Below are 19,386 nucleotides of genomic sequence, written 5' to 3'. Positions count from 1 at the left end.
ATGACTTACTTCACATGGTATAAATGTAATCACTATGGATATGTATGAATAAAAGATGACAAAAAGAATGTGGCTAATCAGTTTGTGAACAGCTGATTTGGCATTCTGCTCCATCTTTACAATGATGTTAATATAGGATTCTACAGTATAGTAATTACAAATAAAACAATCATAATTTAAAAAATCACAGATTAATTTGCTCTTTTTTTCATTTTGCTTGTCACATGTGATTTAAAGTGGTTGTCAATAAAGTTATATAAACCGTAAAGCATGCTTGAGAAGGATTTCTGTTACCATTTTTTAAGGTAATTGTCATGCTATTGTAGAACGGGCATAGTTATTTGATTTTCAGTCCCCACGTGATAATTATTTATAAACATTGACAAGACTGAAAATATGAAATGTTTTTAAAGATATCTATATAAGTCTCCCATCAATGAGTGATCTATCCATTTGAACTGTCCATTACTAGTTCATCCCAGAGCCTTTGCTTACTTATCTATCCTTGGTTTTCATTTACTGTATTCCAGTTACTGTTTTGAGGACTAGAATCTCTTAATAATGTCAACTCACCTCTATCCATTGGCAGAAATATGTCTGAATTCAAACTAAAACTTGATGAAAATTAATTTACTTAGATATAAGGCTGTACGTGGTTAATTAAGCTAAATATTAACTATTGGACCCAACTATTTACTTGTGGTGCTTCGTACCCATTACAAGCGGCCATCTAGTGGTGAAATATGTAACAACATAGCCAGTCAGTGGTATTTCTTTCCGGGCAGCAGAAGTGTTCCTATCCTACTAATCGGTCCCCCACGACTATTGAAAAGGGTTTTGAATCCAGGGTATGACAGCAACATGTTCAGTTGTTCTACAGTAAAATATTGGGTTGCATCTGTTGGTGTTCCGTTTAATTTCACAAATCGGTGCATTTCGGAGCTCCAAAATAGTAAAATGGTTCCTCCGGAAGAGTTTTCAAGTGACAATGGGCGAGATTAATGGCTGCAGTCGCAGTAAGAAGCTGTCTTTGTTGTTTACATTCTGTAACCACTTTCCTCTTCGCTCAGTGCTCGCGCTGTTTGTCGTTTCGCTTGATATTTCCTTGAGTTGTGTTTACTTTGGACTGTCAGCTACTGTAACATGAAATAAATCCTTAAACAAACTAAAGATATCCTCGCAAGGCGGCTATCCAGCTAAACCGCTTGCTAGCTCACCACTACAAAAACATTGACAAGAATGCTAAGCTAAGTTAGCCAGCTAACACTATTTAGTAAAGCTTGACCATGTTTGCTCCAAGGAGCTTGCGAAAACACTTGTAAATAATATTTCTGTGTCATTCAGATACGCCAGGGCAGGGATGCTTCGTAATTAAGTTGTGGCGTTACCAAGTGTTAGCTGCTCCTTCCTTGTGTTTTTAGCCAAAGTTAATTATTGCTACATAGTCATTAGAAGATGCTGATTCGTCACACGAAAAGCCAAGTTCTGAAGTGATATTTAACTGGCATTATGCGATGTATTTATTTTGTCATTTCAAGCCTTCTTATACACCATAGCCTCTTTTGCAGAGTTGACATACTGATCCCGATGGTTTTGGAATATTGTATTGAAAATATGAATATGAAGGAACAGAAATGCATTAGCAGAAAAAGGATCCAGTGAAGTGTGGACATAGAGCCGAAGTACCTAATAGTCCTACAAGTAAGTGTCATGGCTGCTTTGACAGCTGTTTTATTGTGTGAACAAGATCAGCTGCCAGTGAGACACAATAGTAGTATTGATAAAAAAAAGAAAATAAATTATGTTTAATTCGTTTCCCTTTGTTTGTTACTTGTAAGCTGTAAATGTCCATATAAAGTATTATGTGACCCTGAAACTTACATTTTTACCGTTTTTTCTTTGACCAGGGTCAGAAACATGTTTACTGCAACCCAGACCTCCAAGACCCAGTTCTTGGAACAAGCCAGGCAGGCGAGGGAGGAGAGGAAAGGGTACAAGGAGAAGGAGAGGGCCGCCACTCTCATGCAGGCTCTGGTCAGGAGGTTTCTCTGTCGCTGTGCACTGCAGAAGCAAATCAGGTTTGTTACTACATGAGTGAGCCTGCTATTTGGCAAAGACTTCAGAGGATGTCAGAGAACAGGGGCGAGCACTGTAGTGTAAACAGAGCTTTGTATTGATTTGTGATGGTCTTATTCCATTTAGTCATGCTATTCTGACTAGAAGCCAGCATTAAGACCCAGGATCGAACATTCTGTTTATTATGTCTCTACTCTGCTTTCCATTCAGGCAAGAAGTTGATGAGTTTTTCGTGGCTGCCGAAACGGGCACAACGAAGAGAAATGCATTATCCATATTTAAGATCGCACGAAAGTTGCTATTCATCTGTGGCAAAGATGACAAATTGGTAAATTTATGAGTCTAATGGAAATAGTTTTATATTAACAGTTTTCAATTCAATCCATAATAGATTAATCTAAAGACGACGGTGTCCTTGATGAATTAAAGTGGTTGCAATCCTTGACGCTTTTCAAATCTCCCACATACAGCGCTTTGAGAAGCTTTGCCGTGCCATTCTCAGCAGCATGGAAGCTGACAATGAACCCAAGGTAATTTGATCTGGTAGAACTCCATCCTCTTAGATCCCTCCCACCCACTCCATCCTTGTTTTGATCTACTTCCTTCTGGCAGAAGATTCAGAATGCCTTTGGCCAGGAAAGCAATCTACAAAAAAATCATTCATCCCCATAGCTATACACACACAGAACACTCATTCCTCAAAGAACTCACACAAATAACACACACACACACACACACACCTCCAAGCCTTCAGTCAAAAGACAATTTTCTAGTATGGCAACATACTAGACAATAAAGCTTTTTGAATCTTGAATCTTGAATCTTGAGAAACTAGATAACTCCACCCTTTGTTTTCTGAAACTGTTTTTGACATATTTGTCTGTGAATGTTCTGGATACCATAGGTGTGGTATGTGTCCTTGGCCCTCTCTAAAGACCTCACCATCCCGTGGCTCAAGCAGATTAAAGATGTCCTGTGGATGTGCTGTGAGTTCCTCAAAAAGTTAAAGGTGGGTCAATCAGTCTTACTCAGCCCACCACACTTACTGTGCCGTCTTGCTGTTTGTTGTTAGCTTTTCAACGATAATTTTTGATAGAATTCACACTGATAGCACAGCTATTTTTTAACAAAGTGACTATTGGTACGGAATCTGTGGTGATAAGATCAGCACTATGGCAAGGGATCCATGTCAATGTCTGTGACTGGAGGTGCCCACAATGAGTAGTACCCTATTGCCCTCGCGGCCACTGAGTGCTGCACTAGGATTCACCCCAGCAGGGGAGGCAAGCCTTCTTTTGACCCTCTCCGCTGACAGACGCCATGTTCCCTAATGCTGCGAAATACGAATAACAGTACTATTCGCATGGAAAAGCCATTCCAGACCGATACTATTCAAAATATTGGTACAGAATCTAATTCCATAGCAGTATGCACTAACTGCAGTCAGTGCCATTGTTTAAAAATTGTCATCGTTTCTGTCGTTGCTAAATGTCCTGTTTTCTTCTTTTCTCTCCCATTTTGTCTGTTGTCCCCCCCCCTTTTCTATTCCTTTCTCTTGTTCTATCTTTTATTGTCTATACTCAGCCTGACATAATGCTGGACAGTAAGTTGGTGACACTACACCTCACTATGCTCATCACTTTCACTGACACCGCTACTTGGAAGATAGTGAAAGGAAAAGGTAAGCGCAAGCATTTATGGCTGCCACACTTCATGTCGTCCATGGCGAGGGACTGCTATTGAACTTGGTTTCTTTTCTTTGTCTCCCTCACAAGGAGAGCAATTCAAACTGGCCTTGAATAGAATGTGTGAGAACATCATGGGCCATCTCAACCAAAAGGGATTTTACTCTGTGCTGCAGGTACATTGTTGATATTTATATCGATTCCTTAGATGTTCTGTGATGATCTAGGAGATAATAAGATAGTAGAACATATCCCCATTATCGTGTTATGGTGTCCATCTGTGCAGTCGTATGTTAAAAAGAGACATGGACATGATCAGTTACATGCAGCAGTACGGAATTTGTTAATGCCAATGTGTCGTGACGAAATATTGAATTTTCCATAGATTTTGCTCACAAATGGATTGGCAAGATCCAGGCCCTCACTGACCAAGAGCATGTTAACAGCCATCTTTACCCTCTCGCTCAGGTAAGGCTGCCAACATTCAGTCAGTGCTGCTGAGTAATATGTAGTACAGGTAGATGTGATGAACCTTATTGGTGGGCCTGTGTGTCTGTGTGTTTCTTTTTTAGACCTGTCCTTGCTGCGCACTTCTCTGATAACTTGCTGAGGTCATTCCTCATCCACATCATGTCCGTTCCAGCAGTGATCTCTCACCTCAACACACTAACCCCTGAGGTACTCTCATGACCGACACAGGCCCTTTCCTTAGGGTTAGGACTAGGGGAGTGGTAGTCAGTAAAAATAGGATGAGTGGGCAGTTAGGCAACACACATTGAACCTATGTTAAAATATAATTGGAGAGTTTTAGGTTTAGTATTATCTGTTATATATTTGTGCTAACAGTTGAGCTGAGTTGAGTAGTCTGTACTTTCTTGCCTGACTTCATTGAAACAAAGATCTGAATTTTACACAACGTAAGCAATATTATGTCCTTGAGTTATTTTTATTTCCACATTAGCAAGCAACTCAATTGTTGTGAAATCCAACTGTTCACAGCCCCCCTGGTTTAAAGTTAGTTCACTGTTGTTCTGTTGAAAAGGTGACTGACTGTTTTCCATGAGTGTGGTTATTGTATACTGTGTTCTTTGTTTAGTGTATGGCCACTATGCAGACCCATGACCTCCTGAGGAAGTTCATCTTGTTCCTGAGTCGAGAGGAACAGTGCCTTGACATCTGTGTCTGCCTGGAGGGAAGTCACACACTGTGCTTACTAGGTAGGGTGTGTGTGTGTGTTTGTGTGTCTGTGTGTGTTTAAGTGTTTGTCTGTGAGAACCAGCATGGGTCCTCTATGACCCTCATTTCATCAAATTTCTTCACACAAAAACCAGGTAGAAGTTCATGAATCTTTGTTCTGTGAAAAGCCAATTACTATTTTAGCCAGGTGAGTTTAGGAGTGCCTCAAGAGATGCGTGCCTGAATGCTAGTCCTGTCTCTCTTCGATGTAGATCTTGAGCACATTGTTTATGCTCTGACAGGTAATCTCATCCACCTGGGTTTCCTGAGCGAGAAGGTGCTGGAGGAGGAGGCCAACCACTTTGTGAAGGACCTGACGGACATGCTCTCATACTGCCAGAGATACGTGTCACAGAAGAAGTCCAACCTCACCCACTGGCACCCAGTCCTTGGCTGGTTCTCCCAAACTGTGGATTACGGGTCAGTTCAGAGAAAGACTTGCCCTTAAGTTATTGCACTGTTATCATGGTTCTTCAATGAGGGTAGTATAAACAATGTCAGGGTATATCTGCAGGGCTCAACATTCACTTTTAAAAGTGGTTGCTGAGCTTGGCAACCAGGCAGGAGACAAGGGGGACAAATGCAATTAATTGGTTACCATCTTTAGCCGGCTTTATTCTGAGTTGTGAGTGTATGTCTGTTTGTGTGTGTTTTTATCACAAAATTGTATTTATTTCACCTTAACCATTTGTGATCACAAAAGCCTGAGTTTGATTGCTCAAACCACAATTTGTTATTGTTTAAAACAGTTTTAAACAGGCACACTACCCTTCCTGAAGAATTTATGAAGGGTTCACTCGTGTAAGTGTGTTAGCAAAGTGATTGGATGCAGATATGATTTGCTTTGGAGGGGTTGGTCTAGAGAGATGTTAATCATAAAGGTATGTAATATTAGCTTGTGTCCCCAGTTATCTAACACAGGGTTTTTCAACTGGTTTTGTCCCAAGGACCACCATTCTGACTAGAAAGTAATTTGCGGCCCACTGATGTGCCTGCATGCGCGTGCGTGTTTGTAACTGTTGCCCCCACGCCCCTTCCCCCTGAACAGATATTCTGCCTATAACACTTAATTATGCGAAATTATCATGGTACATCGCTAGCCGCTGACACGCCCCCTCCCCCTGCACAGATATTCTGCCTATAACACTTAAATATGGGTAGATCACCACCAGGGGGCCACGGACCCCTGGTTGAAAACCCCCGATCTAACAGATTAGTTAGCACAGAGCAAAGGCTATGATATACTGTATGTTACAGTCTAACATGATAGCTAGCTTCGGTCAGGCTAAAGCTACCGTTGTTTGTGATGGTGGCTGTAGTTCATAGACTGACTGAAGATATGACTGTGTTCCGACACACACACATAATGCAAGTTCAACTTTGTGCTTAGCAGCATGCCTCAGTTTTGACAAGTTGGGATCAGTATCATGAATCAAATGGTGATATACAGCGGGAAAAATAAGTATTGAACACGTCACCATATACGAAATATATTTCCAAATGTGCTACTGACATGACATTTTCACCAGATGTTGGTAACAACCCAAGTAATCCATACATACAATGAAACCAAAACAAAAAAGTTCAGAAAATATATTACGGTAATAATTTGATAATGCACACCATGTTTGGAGGAGAAATGGCACTGCACATCATCCCAACAGTGAAATTATGAGGTGGGAACATCATGGTGTGGGGCTGCTGTTCAGCATAAGGTACTGGTATCTACCAGGATGATGAAGATAAAACGAGGGTGGACATTTCCAAGACAATGAACAGCCAAGGAAACTCTCAATTGGTTTCAGAGAAAGAAAATAAAGCTGCTAGAATAGCCCAGCCAATCACCTGACTTGAATACAGTCGAAAATCTATGGAAAGAACTGAAGATCAGAGTTGATAGAAGAGGCCCAGGGAACTTTCAAGATTTGAAGACTGTTTGTGTGGAAGAATGGGCCAAACTCACACGTGAGCAATGCATACGACTAGTTTCTCCAAACAGGAAGCTTCTTAAAGTTGTCATTACCTACAAAGGCTTTTGTGAAAAGTGTTCAATACTTTTTCCCTGTGTCATTTCACATTATTAGACATAACTTAATTTCTGAACTAATTTGTTCTGGTTTCTTTGTATGTTTGGATTAACTGGGTTGTTACCAACATCTGGTGAAAATTTCATGTCAATAGTACTTTTTTCTACCCGCTGTATGTTTTTACAGTACTACTATTAGGTACGAATTGCAGTGCAGCGGGTCTTAGGTCACTTAGAAAAGATTTTAATTTATTCATGAATATCATAAAAATACAGTGAAGATGTGGTTCCCACAGGGGGCCACTAGGGATAATGAATTGGTTGCCACTTAAGAGGCTAATCCAATTTCTCTGCAACTGGCTCAGAAAAACAGTCTTTAACATCAAACCAGTCAGAACAGGCAGGGGTATCCAATCAGTCCAAATGAAGACAATAAAGGGCAATGTCAAATCTATGTCCATGTAAATTAGCTTGGGTGTAGGATCTGTGGGGGAAGCACTGCATGCTAGGGGCTGTAGTATTTATTTAGCTCCAGAATCACTGACCGTCTCTCTGAATGGAAAACTGCAAACTTTCATGGTGAAAATGGACCACTGTGCCGTGGGCGGCTTCCTTGATGAGTCATGTCTTCTGTCCATCTCTGCTTCTTTGCCACGTGTAGCCTGAATGAGTCCATGCCGCTGGTGACACGGCAGCTGCAGTATCTATGGGGCGTGCCGGTCATCCGCACGCTCTTCTGGGACGTGCTCAGCAAGAAGCTGGAGGCTCAGGAGCCCACCCCTCCCCCTCAACCTCCACCAACCACGTCGCAGAATAACCTGCCAGTCAAGAGTGAGTACAGCCAATGAATAATGACACACGTGTTTAAAGGAATGACCAATTGAGCGCGAGTTATTAGCATGGGATGCATCCTGATTCGTGTCCGTCCTGCTTTCTCCCATTGGTCTTTGTTGATTTACAGAAGTTGCCATGGTTACTTTATGTATTAATGATCAGAGTGTTCATTGTATGGCTTTCCTTGTGTTGATCGTGCTGTGAGCTTGGCATGGCTATTGCCTTACCAGGAGAGCTCTTTTCTGTTGTGTCTGTTGTGGTGAAGTTCCCTGATGGGCTCTCTGTTTGTGCTTCTGCCCTGTAGATCTGTTCAAACGGGCGTTCCAAAAGTCTGCGTCGGTGCGGAACATCCTGAAACCAGTCGGGGGGAAGCGCGTGGACTCAGTCGAGGTGCAGAAGGTGTGCAGCATCTGTGTGCTGTACCAGACCGCCCTGACCACCCTCACCCGGATCCGTCTGCAGATCCTCACTGGTCAGTTTGTCAACATACCCATGGACCTGGATGTGTGGGAATATATCACAAAAAGCTCCTTTTGTCTTAGTGCAAACTAATGTTCAGACACCTGTGGTCAATAAGACACAGGCATGTAGAGGTTAGGATACATTCTGTCAATTCACATCCAAACCTGCATACATTTTGACATTAATTGATTCAACAGGTGACCTATTACGAACTAATTTACAGTAAGGTTATGCAGTACATTTGAATGAGGCCTGTAGCTTCATGCATGCACACACACTCATAAACTCTGCTACATCACAGACGTACACCTCACGTGTCCTTTGTGTGTCTGCAGGCCTGACATATCTGGACGACCTGCTGCCTAAGCTGTGGGCCTTCATCTGTGAGCTGGGCCCCCAGGGCGGCCTCAAGCTCTTCATGGAGTGCCTGAACAACGACACGGAGGAGTCCAAGCAGCTGCTCGCCATGCTCATGCTCTTCTGCGACTGCTCACGCCACCTCATTACGTGCGTGACGTGCATCACACGTATTAACACGCATCACTCCATCTTGCATGCACACACACTCACACTCACACACTCACACACTCACACACTCACACACACACACACACACACACACACACACACACACACACACACACACACACACACACACACTCACACACCCACACTCACACACACTCACACACTCACACAAACACTCTCACACACACACACACTCTCTCTTACACACACAAACACTCACACACACACCCACACACACACTCTCACACACACACATTCCTAGACATGTCTGACTTATTTACACTTAGAAACAGGCACTAAACAGACACTTAGCCGCACCTTAATGTTTCATATTTGTAGTCTTTTGCAGGCTTTTTTGCAAATGACTGGTCAGTAACACACATATTAGCCTCTCCTGTGAACATAACCATTTGAAATGGATTGCAGGATCCTAGATGACATCGAAGTCTACGAGGAGCAGATATCATTTAAAATAGAAGAGCTGGTCACCATCTCCTCGTTTCTCAACACATTTGTGTACAAGTTGGTTTGGGACGGCATCCTTGGTGAGCTTCATAATACCAGTCGTTGTCATTAATGAGTATTTTGTCATTGATGAGTATCTTGTCATTGATGAGTTGACTGTATACCTGACTGTTTGCTCTGGGTGTCTTTGTGCGTGTGCTCCCTTCTCTGCTGTGTAGAGAATGCTAAAGGTGAGAAGCTAGATCTGTTCCATAGCGTCCACGGCTGGCTGATGGTCCTTTACGAGCGAGACTGTAGACGCAGGTTCTCTCCAGATGACCATTGGCTCCGAAAGTAAGGGACACACACACACACACAAATCTCCCTTAATTAACTGTTTCCAAAGAAAATTCCATACAAACTCACAAATCTCCCTTAAGTGACTGTTGTAAATGTACACTGCATTTTGTAGACAATTTCATGTCCTTTTTCCTGCAGGCTTATTTCCTGGCCTTATTGTTGTCCCTCTCTCCCCTCTTCTTGTCAGGGACCTGAAGCCAAGTCTGCTCTTCCAGGAGCTGGAAAAGGGCAAGAGGAGAGCCCAGCTACTGCTGCAGTACATCCCACACATCATTCCACACAAAAACGTACGAGGACAAAATGTCACACATGCCAGCACAGAACATTTGCAATGGGTTGAGAACAGTCTTTCGTTTTATGAGCACTTCTGAGAGTGTTAAAACAACCGTGTTAAAATAGCAACATTTCATGATCATTTTGATACATCGGAGTAAATCATTCACCTACACATTGCTTGTGTGCTGTCATTTTCATAAACGAAGGCTGTAGACCAAAACGGTAAAAAACTGACTGACTGAACTGAAACGGACTGTTTTCTCCTCAGAGAGTGCTGCTGTTCCGGAACATAGTGACAAAAGAGAAGGAGACTCTGGGACTGGTGGAGACAAGCCAGGCCTCCCCTCACGTCACGCACATCACCATCCGACGGTCACGCATGCTGGAGGTACAGCCACATATTCAGGCCACAGTCTAGTGCTTGTAGCTTGTCTGTTCTGCTCGTAGCTTGACTATTCAAGCCCTACTGCCCTTGTTCATCGCTTTGGACAAAAGCGTCTGCTAAATGTAAATGTAGTTGCTTCTCAATATTTTTAGTGAATTAATGTGATTTCCATGAAATGGTGTATACAATTAAGATGGTGGTAGAACACCTGTCTGTAATATAGTCAGATTTGGGTGATTTTACTTACATACTAAGGCATGTTCAGGAGCGGGTTGCACCAACTAGTCTTTGCTACGACTGTCATAAGTCCTAAGTCAGTCTTAACTAAGACTGGCCGTAACATGCGCGTTCATTAAAGTGCCCCTGGAATTTTAGAATGAAATGTCGTTGCCATGATACCCATGAATTACCGTTCATTCACGCAGTTCGCAACTTTTCCGTCTAATTAGATATGGAGGATCGTAAAAAAAGAAAGAGTTATTTCTCTGATTCGGAAAATAAGAACATTGATTGAGAAGTATGACCAACATAAATATATTTTAATTATAAAGCTGTAGATTTATGCACGCCGATCATGTCCCCCACAGTGTTTTGAAATGCACCGTTTGCATAAAACCTCAGTGCATTTAAAAGCTATAACGTTGGTGTCAGGGCAGCATTTCGGTCTGACTGAAATCGCAAATTTACGGACAGTTCGTCAACTAGAGAAAAAATCGCAACCCTACTGAAACAAAACCTTTGAATATACTCCTCATCATTGTATATAACCAGTGGGTAAGTTCTGTCTCGCACTACTCTCTCACGACTTAAAGCACGTTCATTATACAGTCGATAAATTAGACGCACCATGGTAATATTTGTCGTTTTTGCTGCACTCAACGGTTTTTTGAAAATTACTAAAGAAACCAACACACAAAACGTTGTCTGTCTTAGCATAAGTCTCCTCTCCACAGGGCATAAAACTTAGGACTAGACTTGGAGAGAGAGCAGCCTAAGTCAGTGTGGTGCATCATTTTAGACATAGAACGTTGAGTTACGCCGGGCTTAGCTTAAGACTGGTACTAAATCCTGTTGGTGCAACCCACTCCTGGTTCCTTGGCGTTGGGGACGAGATTGTGCTGCCTCAAAAACAGTCTCAAAAACAATCTGCCATGGTTCTTCTGAGACTTATGCCTTCACTTTATCTACTCACCTTATCCAGGATGGATACGACCAGCTCAGACGCCTTCCTGTTAACTCCATCAAAGGAGTGATCCGTGTGAAGTTTGTCAATGACCTGGGAGTGGACGAGGCTGGTATTGACCAGGATGGCGTCTTCAAGGAGTTCCTAGAAGAGATCATCAAAAAGGTCTTCAACCCTGCACTGAACCTTTTTAAGGTAACCCATACAAGTTATCATCACTCAAGAGTGTGCCGTGTTTAACCATCCCACACTGCATTCTCATCCAGCCACAGAACTTATCATGAAGATAAGATGGCATACTCTGTTGACATTGTATGACTGAACATGTGCCTCAGGGATCTACTTCACTTCTTCAGTCTTGTTGCTTTTTCTGGTTTTGTATTCAAATTTCTCCATCGTAACCCAGGGAGACTCCTACTGCGCCCCATATTTTCCATTTCTTTCAGCTCTGCTACACTCTTTTACTCAGCCAACGCAAACATGTTTAAATGCAAGAGTAGCATTGATTAGTCAATACATCTGTGACCCAACAGGAGTGGATGGAAAATGTGTTCTGCAGAGGTTCACCCAAATCAACCGCTTTCTCATTTTGCTATTTGACTTTACACTGTATGTGTCTGTTTGTCTGTCTGGGTGTGTGTGTGCCTGTCTGTGTGTGTGTGTGTGTGTGTGTGTGTTTGTGTGATCTCTCATCACTCCCCATCCCCAGACCACCAGCGGGAACGAGCGCCTCTACCCGTCACCAACGTCCAACATTCACGAGTATCACCTGCAGCTCTTTGAGTTTGTGGGCAAGATGCTGGGCAAGGCCATGTACGAGGGCATCGTGGTGGACGTGCCCTTTGCCTCCTTCTTCCTCAGCCAGGTGATGGGCCACCACCACAGCGTCTTCTACAGCTCCATCGACGAGCTGCCCTCGCTCGACTCCGAGTTCTACAAGAACCTCACCTCCATCAAGGTAGGCCGTTTTACAGTACCCTCTGACTTCTGTCAGTGAGAGTGTGTGAGTATTTCATGTTTGTGTCATTGCTGGAGAAATTAGGTATCTGTGCTTGGGCCACTCCCTTTCTTTTTCTGTGTTGAACGAGAGTTTGGTTCCCCAGAAACATCACTGATGTGAGCCCCATTGGAACCCGAAAGAGCATTTAAAAAGAAATACTTACGCTATATGGATGCCTTGATACCACTCCAAGCAGGAATCTCGTGTGAAAAGTTCCTTTTTTAGGCACTTCAAAATCTTATCGGAATGCCTGCTGTTAACTGCACCAGCTTTCCCAAGCATCACACACTGAATAATCCCAGCTGTTCGGTTGGGGTATTTCGAGTATGACAGTCTGACCATTTGTACCCATTTCATTGCTTTCATTTTCAGCGCTATGATGGAGATGTAAGTGACCTGGGGCTGACACTATCATATGACGAGGAGGTGATGGGGCAGGTATGAGTTTGAAACTGAAATGCCAGTTTGATGAGAGATTATATCACTTCCTCTTCCTGTTCCAGTTTGTCTCTGTGCCACGCAGTCATGATTGCCGTGTCTCTTTGCAGTTGGTTTGCCATGAGCTCATTCCCGGAGGGAAGACCATGTGTGTGACCAACGAAAACAAGTGAGTCACTGACCCGCATCAGGTTTTTCTGGCTAAAGGAAAATGTAAGAATTCTATAAAAGCCATTGAGAGATTTAGACTTGAGACTTATTTATCCAGGCTTGGTTAGGATAATCCATCTGAACTTAACGTGCACTGACGTTTGGCTATTTTAGGATTCCATTCTCTCAGAAATAATTAAGATTTCTGAAATAGAGAACATATTAACCCACATAATCGTGTGCAATGCAGCACCAGTCAGCTCTGGGCTCACATACTGCTTTCTTGCTAATGTCTTGGCGTTCACAACCTGCTCTCAGTATGAATGAATCACTAATGAACAGGACAAGACAAGACAGTTTTTGGGCCTCATGCCCTTTGGTAAGACGGGCGCAGCAATGTATCCGTCTCAGCCGAGTTTGATTTAAGACGTGACCTCTGACCTTTGCTCTCCGGTGCCCCTGCAGGATCAGCTACATCCACCTGATGGCACACTTCCGCATGCACACGCAGATCAAGGAGCAGACGGCGGCGTTCATCCGGGGCTTCCGCTGCATCATCAACCCCGAGTGGCTGCACATGTTCTCCACGCCCGAGGTGCAGCGCCTCGTCTCCGGGGACAACGCAGAGATGGACCTGGATGACCTCAAGTGGGCTGAGTCATTTGTTGATTCATTTGATTGATTTCCTTGAGTGATCAATTGATTGATTGATTCACTGTACTCTAGTGAATGCTGTGGTCCCAGTCACCTTGCCTCCCCCGTAAAAATGATACATCAAAGCAATATCCCACTCAGAATGCACTGTGAAACATTTGCAGCTACTTTGTAACTTAACCGTTTTTTTCCCCCCTCTCCCTCTCCCTCTCCTCTCTCTGTCTTTCTCTCCTCAGAAAACACACAGTTTATTATGGAGGTTTCCACAGCAGTCATCGTGTGATCATCTGGCTGTGGGACATCCTCTCCAGTGACTTCACCCCTGAGGAGAAGGCCATGTTTCTCAAGGTAGAGCCAGCCTCCCCCTGTCCCCTCCTACAGCATGCAGCAGGGTTCAGCGTTGCTCCTCAGTGTCCATGATTCATATCGTCACTCTAGGCTTGTTTACTGGGGATCACTACTCCTACTCCTAGTGCCCTTACAAGGCCTTGGCTATATGCCCTCCACATTTCTCTATCAGATCTCACCTTTTAGAGGGTACCTTGACGTGACCTTGTATTCCAGCTTAAAACTTAACTATCCAAAGACTGTTCATCTCTTTGAGGGCTCAGTTATCATTCTGATAGAGTGACAGCAATGATAAACAGTGATATGGGTTTTCTTATGGCTCCTGCACAGTGCACTGACCTCTCCTCTCTCTCCGCTGGCTGTGTGCAGTTTGTCACCAGCTGTTCCAGGTCCCCACTGCTGGGCTTTGCCTACCTCAAGCCCCCCTTCTCCATCCGCTGTGTGGAGGTGTCTGATGATCAGGTGAGACATACTGTACTCCAGGGGAAAGTTTCAAGTTGTGGGGAGTTGGCAAATTCTAATAATGCAGAGGTTGAGGTGATTATAATGATTGACGCATACACTGTGTTTTTTTTATTTAACCAATTGTTTGGCCAGGTGTACTGTCTATGGTTGATCCCCCCCACAATTGCCATTGCAAAATGCACACTCTGTGTAGATTTAAACTAATTGCTGTGTGTGTGTGTGTGTGTGTGTGTGTGTGAGTGTGTGAGTGTGTGAGTGTGTGAGTGTGTGAGTGTGTGAGTGAGTGAGTGAGTGAGTGAGTGAGTGCGCATGTGTTTCTGTCTGTGCATTTATGAATTTATTTGACGTTGTGTTTGTATTCCTGTGTGTGTGTATGTGTGTGTGTTTTCTCTCCAGGACACGGGGGACACTCTGGGCAGTGTGCTGCGGGGCTTCTTCACCATCCGCAAGAAGGAGCCGGGCGGCCGGCTGCCCACCTCCTCCACCTGCTTCAACCTGCTCAAGCTGCCCAACTACAGCAAGAAGAGCATCCTGCGCGACAAGCTGCGCTACGCCATCAGCATGAATACAGGCTTCGAGCTCTCCTAACACACGGCCATCCACAGAGAGACTGCCAGCTCTATCTTGGTCACACATATATACACACAAACACACACACACACACACACAAGCAAGCAGACAGACACACACACAACACTATGAGGCAATTTAAACCCTGTGGAGTTGTATGGAATCACTGGTCCCTGCCTCCCCAGAACTTTTTACCTGTAACATAAGAGAAGGACTACTAAGCTCTTTTTCTTAAAAAAGGACCCTGTCTCAGCATCTGAAGCGCATGGAGCGTCAGTCGCCTTACTGAAATCAGATCCTTTACAGAGGTGGCCTCTGTGGCGGACTGAAAGCCTGGAGGCGAGTGGAACCTCCTGGACTGCTGCTTCCGTCTGTCCCCTGATTCGATCCCCGCTGGCCCTCAGCACCCTGTTAGCTCCCATCCCAGGACTGAGCAGTTCCCCCTCTGAGCAGTGAGGAAACCCTCATGTAGATGCTAGTGTTCTTCTGTGCTGGGGAACATGAACAGAGACTACTAGAGACATATGAAATGGTTTGCAGGGTAGTGAGAGTGACTTTCTGTGCGTGACTTCCCACTAAATCCCTACTCTAAGGAACTCTCCGTTGGAGTGGAAAGCAAAGCAAAGCAAAGCAAAACAAAACAAAACAAAACAAAACAACACACTCTTGGCATTGTGCCAGTATTTCTCAGGGCCCCCAGCGGCCCTTGGCCACTCTTCTAAGAAGCGACCTTTGACCTGGAAAGCAATACAGACACCACGAAAGAACAAAGCCATGCAAGACTTTATTCACCTGCCATCTCCATCACCCCGCCCTCCATCACCCCGCCCTCCACCCCCCCCCCTCCCTCCACCCCCCCCCCCCTCGACACACACACACACCCTTCTCCATGCACCCAGATAGAATGAGGAAATGGGGAGCAGTGATATTCGTCTTTGCTTTCTGAAGTCGTTCTAGAGTGGAGTTCATTGTAACGTCATTACGGATATTCGTGATGGCTTCACAATGGACAGCGTTGACTGGGCTTCTGAGCAGCTTTGATGAGGAAATGAGGACGCTGCATAGGAGGTCATGTTGGGACGCTGGTGACAGCATGATAAGTGCTAGTTCTCTCCCTTTAACTAACACTAACAGTCTCTATATACACATAAATACATTTTTTTAACATCTCCCGGCATATGCACAGACACAGTATTCTGTTGTACCACTTTACTGTTGATCCGACAGACCCTCTCACTCCTTGATGTCTTTACCATTAGAGATTTCCATGTACTGTTAAGATTTTAGAAAAGGATTCTTTGTGTTAGGTGACTATTTCTCCAGTTTTATTGCTTTTAATGTATGTTATATTAACACTGGCACTGAAATTTCCTATTATGAAGTTAACCTCTGGTTGGAGTTTTGTAGCCAGAAGGGTGTTGTACTCCTAATTACTTCTAGAAAGAGGAATAGAAAGCAGTGGCTCCTGCATGGTGTGTATATCTCCCCTACCTACATCACTCCTGCTTTTAAAAGGCCACACACCTCTCACCCACACACACAATTTTTTTTTATCAGCCGTATCCTATTCGCATAGCCTGGGTCTGCTTATGATAAGGGTGAGGAGGTGGAGAAGAAGAAGATGATGGAGAGGCCATCTGCGACCCTGTGTGACATCACTCATTTTTACCTCCCCAAGACACGGCACGAGGGGGAGACCACATGAGTGTTGCCGTGGAAATTAAGCCATAAAATCCAAGGGGGTAGTTTCACAAGAGCAGGAACTGGGGAGTGATTCATGGAGAATTTCCACTTGAGACTTGCAACTGATGAAGAATTACTTTTTAACTCAACTATTAAAACTATTAAAGGACACTTCTTTCCTAGTGACTAGGGAAGTCATACTGAATGATGTCATTGGCCGGTTAATGGAGTCTGCTACAACAGGCCCACCCTCTTGCCTGCCCCATACTGAGCACAAGATCAAAGCTTTCGGCTGGACATCTTTTGCTGTTTTTATAAATTGGGGAAAACCTTTATTGCTACTCAATACATTGTAGATTCAGGATGCTGAACGCTCCAGTGGCCAGATTTCATTTGGTCAATCATTCAAAGGAGGCTTACATTGCTGGAAAAATTGGCAATAGCTTGTTTTCAGTCTTACGTTATGCAAAACTACCCACTTGTGTTATGTGAGGGGTGTCCGCAATATACCTCCACTGAAATCTTGTAAATCCTTGTCCTATTTGTTGTCTGTGTGTACTCAATCATGTGTGCAGAAGTTGGGGTACACAAGGTGAATTGTGTTAGCTGATCTTGTCATGGACAAAAGATGGCTGAACAATGTGAATGGCCAAATATCCTGTCAAATGTTGCAAGGGAAAAAAGGCATTTATTAAAACACAGAAATGCAGTTCGATAGACACAGGCTTTATATCCAGCTCTTGTTTTTTGGCAATCCACACTACTCGGGCATTATGGCATTTTGGAAAACCTAATAGCCAGGCGCATTAAAGCCTCTATCTTCAAAAAGCTGTTCACTTTTCACATAGGACTACACCTATGTTTTGTCATGGCAAAGGCCAAGGGCTGGAATTCAACAGATCATCAAGTCTAGGGATTTTTTTCTGGGTCAATCAACATCATGTGATGATGAAAGCGGACTGTGCATGCCGCCCTATGTGAAAACACCAACATTTCCATGAAGAGATCCCTCGTGTTTACTGAAGACTTATAACAGTTCTTGGACTCTGCACTGGTGAGAGGGCTGTAAGGGCTCTAGTGGAACCTCCACTAAACACTGAACAAGTCCACAAAAAAAGGAAGTAGTTAAAAGCATTGAGAGTCACATGTGAGACCTATGACATCTGGGTGTAAACAGAACCACAAGGGATTATCTCCAATGTGCCAGACAAACTGTTATTGGCGAGACAGAGTTACCTCAGTGGCTGGGACTACGAGACAGACCTTATTGGCACACTTATTGTGCTTTGATGATGTCACATATTCATGAATATATCCTAATAATATTTGTTGTAAAGAAAGATTGCTGAAAGAAAACATTAATTCCCTTGACCTTTTACATTTGGTTGCACTATGTCAAATGCAGGTAATCAAAAGGCAATTTAAGTGTAAACATGTATGAGGTGAAATTTTCTCTGTAAATGTATACATAGTTGTCAATCAATCATGTAAAGCTTTGAGTATTGAAAAAAAACTTTACTTAACAACTCAGATTGAGTTTGCTTCTTCATTGATTTTAACTATCATGGTTTTACTATTCATTGGCTTTAAGTTGATTAAACCGCAGGATAATTGAATTTCAGCGTAAAAAACGGAAACGAATAACTTCATGTCTGCTAATGTTGGAATATTGTGAAAGAGGTTTTCTTTTCGTTATCGTTGATTTATTTATTTAAGTTTTGGTTTGGGGAACACCAACTGCGCAGTCTCAGTAACAGGTTGCATTAATAGAGCGCTCTTTTGTTTGATCCCGTGTAATTAGAAAATGCCTTGTTCGTTTGGTTTTGGACATTTGCTGAGGTAGACTACAAGAAACATGAGTTCAACGCCAAGTCCGTCTCCAACACAATGGTTCAAAGCAATAAGAAGGTAGGAGATTTCAACTGATAACCCTACCCTAATATGATGCTCTTACATTTAAAAGAAATTCAAAACTATTTGTTTTATAGAAGTAGTTTCAAATATACATTTTGATACGATACCTTAAAGACTTTATTACGTATATCTCCAGATTTGATATAATTATACTCTCACGAATGGATTAACAGCTTAACGAGAACCCTTTGTAGACCTACGGAATTTGACTTAAAACGGCTACATATTTGTGGCATTACATTTTGTATCTGATTGGTTGCCATAAGGATCGTAGGCTACTTGTCAGTATGCCAGGGTGCTGATATTTATTGAGACTCTGAACAACGAACAGAGTTCTATGGCATATAGAATATGATCCGTGTCAAAAAAAATACAGCATGTCGTTCATGTCAGAGAAACGGCCGCATAACATGCAGAAGGTAGGCTGTCCGACTATTGACTTTAAAAAAAAAGGAACTTCAATTTAGAATAAGTTGTAGCCTTAGGGTTATACCCTACTTTTAAATGGTATGTGCAAACAGCTAAATCCGTTGATAACTCTTGAAGGACTCGACACGGAGATCTCTGCTTGAAGACTGGTCCAGGGGAATGTGCCGAAACACTGAAAAGGGCCAGAGCAGCCTTCCAGTCTGGCCGAACAGCGAATGAGTGCTTTAGACTGGCCCAGCT

General features: G+C 43.3%; 1 protein-coding gene across 2 annotated transcripts; it reads left to right on the top strand.

Annotated features, from left to right (window-relative positions):
- The first annotated feature begins 767 nt into the window (after window positions 1-767).
- Window positions 768-18,239, top strand: ube3b (ubiquitin protein ligase E3B). Of its 2 annotated transcripts, none has more exons than XM_080852346.1 (27): window positions 768-848; window positions 1,569-1,701; window positions 1,908-2,078; window positions 2,287-2,404; window positions 2,547-2,606; window positions 2,981-3,085; window positions 3,661-3,757; window positions 3,852-3,937; window positions 4,147-4,229; window positions 4,334-4,439; window positions 4,858-4,978; window positions 5,240-5,417; window positions 7,685-7,854; window positions 8,162-8,329; window positions 8,655-8,826; window positions 9,274-9,392; window positions 9,531-9,645; window positions 9,839-9,938; window positions 10,196-10,315; window positions 11,514-11,690; window positions 12,205-12,453; window positions 12,868-12,933; window positions 13,044-13,102; window positions 13,549-13,731; window positions 13,974-14,085; window positions 14,455-14,547; window positions 14,947-18,239. In XM_080852346.1, exons 3-27 carry the CDS (start codon window positions 1,918-1,920, stop codon window positions 15,136-15,138), a joined length of 3,210 nt encoding a protein of 1,069 aa, XP_080708472.1. In that variant the 5' UTR covers window positions 768-848; window positions 1,569-1,701; window positions 1,908-1,917; the 3' UTR covers window positions 15,139-18,239. The 2 variants fall into 2 exon arrangements, with proteins under 2 accessions (XP_080708472.1, XP_080708473.1); XM_080852347.1 differs by lacking the exon at window positions 768-848 and adding an exon at window positions 991-1,016.
- The last annotated feature ends 1,147 nt before the right edge of the window (window positions 18,240-19,386 follow it).

The sequence above is a fragment of the Sprattus sprattus genome, assembly GCF_963457725.1.
Source record: "Sprattus sprattus genome assembly, chromosome: 15".
Classification (NCBI taxonomy): Eukaryota; Metazoa; Chordata; class Actinopteri; order Clupeiformes; family Clupeidae; genus Sprattus; species Sprattus sprattus.
The sequence above is the reverse complement of the archived record's forward strand: the minus strand, read 5'-3'. Positions and strand labels throughout refer to the sequence as shown.